The sequence below is a fragment of the Ammodytes marinus genome, assembly GCF_949987685.1.
Source record: "Ammodytes marinus genome assembly, chromosome: 1".
In the NCBI taxonomy this organism is placed as follows: domain Eukaryota; kingdom Metazoa; phylum Chordata; class Actinopteri; order Uranoscopiformes; family Ammodytidae; genus Ammodytes; species Ammodytes marinus.
This window is the reverse complement of record NC_137230.1, coordinates 34,316,741-34,324,458: the sequence shown is the minus strand read 5'-3', so window position 1 is coordinate 34,324,458 and position 7,718 is coordinate 34,316,741. Positions and strand designations below refer to the sequence as shown.

The 7,718-nt window shown below is 42.8% G+C and overlaps 1 protein-coding gene across 1 annotated transcript; it reads right to left on the bottom strand.

Annotated features, from left to right (window-relative positions):
• Positions 1–1,450: 1,450 nt before the first annotated feature.
• LOC307251745 (uncharacterized protein) lies at positions 1,451–5,905 on the bottom strand (the record flags this gene model as incomplete). The annotated part of the gene is made up of 2 exons (XM_080029153.1): positions 5,211–5,905; positions 1,451–1,495 (listed from the first exon to the last, which is right to left on the bottom strand). The coding sequence occupies exons 1-2, from the start codon at positions 5,673–5,675 to the stop codon at positions 1,451–1,453; spliced, it is 510 nt and encodes a 169-aa protein (XP_079885279.1). The 5' UTR covers positions 5,676–5,905.
• Positions 5,906–7,718: the final 1,813 nt, after the last annotated feature.

Here is a 7,718-nt window from a genome sequence, read left to right as displayed (position 1 = left end):
TCAAATGCACTTGATGCTGCTATTGGCATTTCAGGCATCAGGTAAGCGCTGATATAATTAGCATTCATGAGTCAAGTAATTAACACATCAATGTGAGCAGGCAGCAGGGCTGTTAAGACACTGGTGTGCTCTTTAACTCTGCAGCAGACACTGTTTAGTCTGGGCTGATAGGAACAGAAGACAGAGATTTTTACAAAGCTACTAATTGATAAGACGTATAAAGCACTTTTCAAGATACTCACAGATGTTTTACAAATAAATACTACTGACTCCATACACTATGATTTCAATGTATGAGTGAGAGTGTATCCAATGGTTGTGTGTTTGTGTGAGAGTGAGTGTGTGTGTGTGTGTGTGTGTGTGTGTGTGTGTGTGTGTGTGTGTGTGTGTGTGTGTGTGTGTGTGTGTGTGTGTGAGTGAGTGTGCGTGAGCTACAAGCCACAAACACATGTTCTCATTTTAATCACTGCCCAAATGCCTGAGAAAAGTCCCTATAAAACTGTTTCGACGTCACGCGCCACCGAACAACAAAACATAGTGTGCGCTCTCCATACGGTCTCAACCTTTTAACGCCTGAAAGTGGCTACGAGGAACTTTCAGTTTGTGTTAATTCTAGAGGCCCCTTTTGACTGTCCGTTGAGCCCATTGATACAAGTGTCTGTATAATGGAATAATCCTACTTTTACCTTTACAGCACTACCTCTGACAACGACTTAGAAACAGTTATTATGGCCAGCCACGGAGGAAAGGAAAATCCTCAGCTCCCAGACAAGCTGTAATCCTCAACAAAAAGTTTGAACAGAAGACCTCGCAACAAGCATTAGTTCATAGGGAGTGTGGAGAGCAGACTTCTTTGATATTATGCATAATAAGACATTTTTATGACAGATGAGAAATAATTCATGTTCACACACACACACACACACACACAGATAAACCACAGCTAACAAAGCATGCAAGGCGACATGGCATTCCCTTCTCTCCTGAGGCATATATCAGGTGACATTCAGCTGGGCTTAAAGTTTTTTTTACAAAATCAAATACAGCGTACTAATTATTATGATGGATTGTGCGGTACAGAGATGGCACCGATACCATCCATTATCATTATTAGGTGTCGTTAAGGCCGTAATTCACTTATTGGATATCGAACTGTCTTCATTGATGTTTCAATCGATGCGGACATTCCTTGTATCAATCCATATTCAATAGTCTATATAATATCAGGTTAATCCAGGTCTCTTTGATCAATGATGCTGGTGTTGTTTCTGTGCAGTTGTTGGTGCTGCGTTGAAAATTAATTGACATATTTGAACATCCGAGATCAATAACTCAGAAGGGAGACGATTACTAAATCACAAAGGAGCCATCTTTGCTATGGGCATAAGGCAGACAAAGGGCTACAACCTCATTTTGACTGTAAGCAGACGTCCACTAATAACATTGCTCTCTATGTGCAGCGGGCTGTGAGACGAGAGCACAGGGAGGGGACCGTCTACAAAGGGAAACACCCAAGAGAAAAATATTCTAGAATTCTATTCTGATACAGTTCAGTTATTAGATTTTTTTTATTTCTCCAGAAGTCCTAAAACGTTCCTGTAAAAATCAGTATAGGTATCGGCAAATACAGCCCCGGAAAAAAATTAAGAGACCAGTCTGGATTTTTCTTAAATCTTCATCCCTACATTACTCTACAAAATGCTCTAAATGACAATATTTTTATTGTGAATTTGGTAGAAATGTTGCCAGTAGTTTATAGTATAAAATCAAAATGTTCATTCTACTCAAACATATGCCTCTAAATAGTCATACAAGAGACACTGAATATTTGGAGGTCTCTTAATTTTTTTCCAGAGCTTTATATGTATCTATAAGGATTGGAACTGAAAATAAGTGCATCTGTAACCACGCCACAGACTATGTCCAAGTCCATAGGCGTTATGTTATTTGTTCACACTCACTCCGACAGCACCAGATATCTCAAGCTTGAAGAGGAAGGACAAACCAGGACGACAGGTTACAAAAATAAAACCCCCATATTATCTGCTTCCCCATCTCACTTCCCTCTCTCCACCTCTCCACCATTTTAACTCAGCCTTCAGCACCTGACAAGAAACCTTTAAAGCCCTTCTCTCGACATATTGCTTAAGCCCACCAGCTGTCACTACTGATTTAGCCGCTATGCTACATCATTCATACTGGTGGTGGTGGTGGTAGTAAGTGTGTGAGGCATATAAGACCCATACTATAGTATACAGTCATATGCTGGGCTTGTTGAAGCCATATGTGTGCATGGAGAGGGGGAGAGAGAGAGAGAGAGAGAGAGAGAGAGAGAGAGAGAGAGAGAGAGAGAGATAGAGAGAGAGAGAGAGAGGGAGAGGGAGAGAGGGAGAGAGGAGAAGCAAGAGGCATCTGGACTCCAATCCAAATGAGCTTCAATTAACGCCAGACAACTGTAATTTGTTTTAATCAGCTTTGAGCAGCTGCACTGGTGTCTGGCTGAAAATTGTAAATTATGTTTTTTTTTTTATGCTTGTTTGTTACTGATAACACATAGCGGTATGATTTAAAGATACATTTTTTTTGGCATTTTTATGCTTTTATTGTAGAGAGACAGAGTTGAAATGGGGCAGAGAGGGGAGTGACATGCAGAGAACGACCGCGGGCTGGAATCGAACCCGGGTCCGCTTCTGGCCGAGGCCCATGGGGGGGGGGGGGGGGGGGGGGACGCCCTACCAACTGAGCTAAGGGCGCCCCCCTTTCATGGCGGTATGATTAATAAAAAGGTGGAGTCAGCGATTCTGGAGAACGCTTGTTGACAAAATCACTTTGTGTCAAAATCAGTGAATATCTTATCAAGTGTACTGTGTAGGTGCTCAAAAAAAATATGGTGTAATAATTACACAGCCTGGGCTCTGTAAACTGCTATGTGAAACAAAAGGGAGCCCATCGTAGCAACCAACATGCCCGTTTACAGAGCCTAGGCTATTTGTAACACTGGATTTCTCTACAGCACACAAAGTACAGACAACTATCGGATTGTGCGAAGATAATAAGTGATTTTGACAACAAACATTCTCCAGAATAGCTGACTCCACCTTTAAAGCCCCCCCCCCACCCCGCAAAATGAAAGCCAAATTCAGATTTTTGAGGGGTATTTTGCCCAAAGCCCCAGCTAATTACCAGCTACCCTGTCCGTCACATAGCTGTATGATTATTAAACCTTGTAGACTGATTGTATCATGTAAGCAACTGAAAATAGCGTTTGACAGTTTGGGGAAAAACAAACACAGCACAGAAGCAAAGGCGACAGATTTATGAGTTTTTCGGTTTGTATGGTTTGTGATCTTTGTGTTGAGGCCATGGGGGAAATATAGAGATGTCACTGACAAAGTTTGTGTGATCAAAACTGGGGGTCTTGTTCCTACACACACATAGACACACAAACACACAAACACACACACACTCTCTCTCTCTCTGTGACAGGCCACAGACAATGTAGATTATAGATAAAAGTGTTGAAGTCAAAAAAACAACTGTGAAACAAACTCGCCACATGTCACGAGACAGGTGCGAATGCAAACATAGGGGCGTGAGGAGGGAGGACTTTCTCACACACTCACACACACACACACACACACACACACGTAGGAAGTGTCGAGAGGGTGACATCAAGTTGACCACAACCGGTGGAGGAAGAAACAGTGTAGCATTTGAACAGTGTGGATTTTCACAGGGCCCTGCTGCCTTCTCCTGTGTGTGTACATGAGCTGTGTAGACACTGACACATTCCTGTAGTGGGAACACACTCATCATGGTATACCGTATGTCCTTAACCTCTGTGGCTCCGCACGGCTCACGTTTCTCCTAAATGAACCCGGACGAGGCGGAAGGAAATTCCTGAGGAGTTTTGACATGACGTGACGGACCTGTGTGCTCCAAGGCGCAAGGCACGGCCTGCATGCAACACATTCTGCATGTCTGTCTGTCTGTCTGCTTGTCTGTCTGTCTGTCTAACTGCCTGTCTGTCTGTCTATCTATCTGTCTATCTATCTGTACAACATTCACTTTTATGTTGATGTGAGTGAGACCACCAGCTACCTGTATTAGCCACAAACCACAAAGGTGAAAAGATAAACGCAAGGTCTTTCTGTGATATTTAGAGGGGCTCAAATTGGAGCGGCTATACATCACACTGTTGCTTGTGAATAAAGCTGAGGATGAGCAAAGAAAGCACGAAAGTATGTGTGTGTGTGTGTGTGTGTGTGTGTATGTGTGTGTGTGTGTGTGTGTGTGTGTGTGTGTGTGTGTGTGTGTGTGTGTGTCCCTTCCCTCCACAGCACTCCCTGTATTGCAGGTTAGCTATTAGACAGAGAGAGCGCTTGAGATGTCGCAACTCATGTGGTCGGACGATGTGCGGTTGTGATAACGAGTTATGCCGGTTGTGACGCTTCCTTCCTCACTGGTGTAGGTCAAGTGCTCCACAAACACACACCATCCCATGCGTTCCAATACCCATACTTCCATACTATTTAGTATGCCAGAAAAAGATTGAGGATGTCCCAATACATGCACGTCAATTATAGTATGCTGAAAATACAAATGCCCCACTAACTCCAATAGCATTTTGGAATATTCTACTTTATTCTTGACATTTCTCGACATAATGAGAAGAAATCTTCCTTATCTGATTTTTTTTTCTCTCCTGTGGCCCTAAAACTCTTCTGTACTTTAGTATGTAGTGTAGTGAAAAAAAAAGTATGTGATTTGGAACGCAGGGCATGTCAGCTCCAAGAAGGATATGGTGCGGGTTTAAGAGAGATTCATTGATTTCAATTTAGAACAACTAGCCTCACAGATTAGCCTACATGTTTGTTCAGCTTCATTCAATATCCTATCTTGTATTTAACCAGGTAAAATTAATTGAGATTAAAAATTATTTTCCAAGAATGTCACACACACAGTCATGACCAATTTTCATACACCACATTTGACATTATGTATCCAATGTCAATACAAGACAAGATCAGGGACAAGATTGCGAAAGTTAAAAACGAACAGGACTAGCCTACAGTTAAAAAAAAAAGTAAGAGTAGCTTAATTAGTCCGTTTTCATTAAAGGTGAATAGTTGTCTGTTCTTTTGTGTAAAGAAATCAAGGGGTGAGTTTATAAACAATTAAGCAATGTTTTGGACCAAACTTCAACCCACCTTCTCCTTGCTGTGGTCGTTCTCCGAGGGGGGCGAGGTTGGAGACTTAACGCTCCCGAGAGCAACAGCTTGAGTGACGGTCACACCACCTCCGCCGCCACCGCCTCCTCCTCCTCCCGGAGCCGGGCTGCTCTTTTCGATTGTTTCCACCTTGATCAGTCGGTGTTTGGGCGACACGTACTTGATATCCGGCGACGAGCCCACGGTACTGACCGAAGAGGCGAATGATATATTCCCACCTGGCGTGTACGGGTCCTCGAAGTCCAGTTCCTTCTGTAGTTTGTAAGCAGCGAGGATGTCCGGTTGTACGGGGCTGGGGAAGGTCGCTCCGGAGAGGGGCACCCCACCGCCGCCGCAGCTGCTGGGCACACCGGTGTGACAGTTTCTGTAGTCGGGCTTCGGAGGCGCCGGAGGGGGTGCTTTGGTAGTTTTGAATCCTAGGTGCTCCTTGAACCACTTGGCCATGCTGCCAGTGCATCGCTCTCGCTCCCTCAAGTCAATGATGAATGTTTAGTTTTAGTTCCTTCCTTTCCTTCTTCCAGCTTTTTGTGAAGCCAGTGAAGCCGGTCTAGTGCGACTTTTTGTGGAGCGCACGCGGGGGAAGCGCATGCAGCCTGCAGGCACTTTGTGATCTGCCCTCTCGCCGTAACTCTAGTCTGTCACTCACTGCTCTACTACAAGGCTCGGCTGCTTCTCTCCACGTCAGGGTTCCAGCAGACTACGCAACATGGGACTGGGAGCGCTTGTGCAAGAGGAAAAGAGGAATACACGCCCCCCTCGCCGCGCGCGCACAGACACGCGCGCCTATAAACACACACCCACACACACACACACACAACACACACACACACACACACACACACACACACACACACACACACACACACACACACACACACACACACACACACACACACACACACACACAACCTGCCCTCCCTACTACCTGAGAACATTCACTGCCACCTACCGGACTTCTAAAACTCGCTTAGTGGTGACTACACTAAATATCAGTCTCACCGTCTCAAGCTAAACAAGAACACTTAATAAAAAACACCACAAAGCCCCTATCTGATCATGAGCGTCATTTCATCCTTCAAGCATGATATGCAGAATGATGTAATAGCCTATCTACAATGCTAGATGTGACATAATACCAGCAAAGGAACAACAACAAAAAAGATTAAGTTTTTTTGCTAATGTCCTGTAATTGCATCAATGTTGTTCTTATGGATAGATGGATGGATAGATAGATAGATAGATAGATAGATAGATAGATAGATAGATAGATAGATAGATAGATAGATAGATAGATAGATAGATAGATAGATAGATAGATAGATAGATAGATAGATAGATAGATAGATAGATAGATAGATAGATAGATAGATAGATAGATAGATGGATGGATGGATGGATGGATGGATGGATGGATGGATGGATGGATGGATGGATGGATGGATGGATGGATGGATGGATGGATGGATGGATGGATGGATGGATGGATGGATGGATGGATGGATGGATGGATGGATGGATGGATGGATAGATAGATAGATAGATAGATAGATAGATAGATAGATAGATAGATAGATAGATAGATAGATAGATAGATAGATAGATAGATAGATAGATAGATAGATAGATAGATAGATAGATAGATAGATAGATAGATAGATAGATAGATAGATAGATACCCATACCAGCATAGCGTTTGGGTAAGTGAGTGAATAAGAGACCGCCGGATGCATTGAGATGAGGTAATGTAAATATGTGACTGTCAGATTAATAATGGCAAATTTAACTTTTATTAATTAAGTAGACTATAGTTCATAAACACAGGCTTTTCCAGTATGCCAGACCTGGCTTCCTAAATCCTAATCCAAAAGGTTTGCCTGAAAGACCTTCAAGTCAATAGTTTTATCCACCAATTGAACTCAAGGGTAAAATGCCCTCAACTCATTCTCAGTGCTCGCATGTCCAGATGGCCCCTGCAGAATGTTCTGATTGCAAATTACATAGCAAATGACCAGTAGAGAGGGTTGCTGGAGTCTATCCCTGTATTCCAATACCAGTACTTCCCTACTATTTAGTATGCCAGAAAAAGATGTATGTCCCAATACATGCACGTCAAATGTAGTATGCTGAAAATACATAAATACCCCACTAACTCCAATAGCATTTTGGAGTATTCGTCTTTATTCTTGACATTTCTCAACATAATGAATAACAATCTTCCTTATCTGATTGTTTTTTCTCTCTTGTGGCCCTAAAACTCTTCTGTACTTTAGTATGTAGTGTAGTAAAAAGAAAGAGTATGTGATTTGGAACGCAGGGTATATTTACACTGGGCATTGCTAGGCTGTATGGCTAAATTGATTACACCAATCCAAGAGTGGAGCAGGTTAATTGTTTAAACTTTAAAGCAACAACACCACTAAACATTTCTCTCCAAGGTGTCTTTCAATGTCAGGTCACATGCTTAAAGCTATAGTGTGTAACATCTGT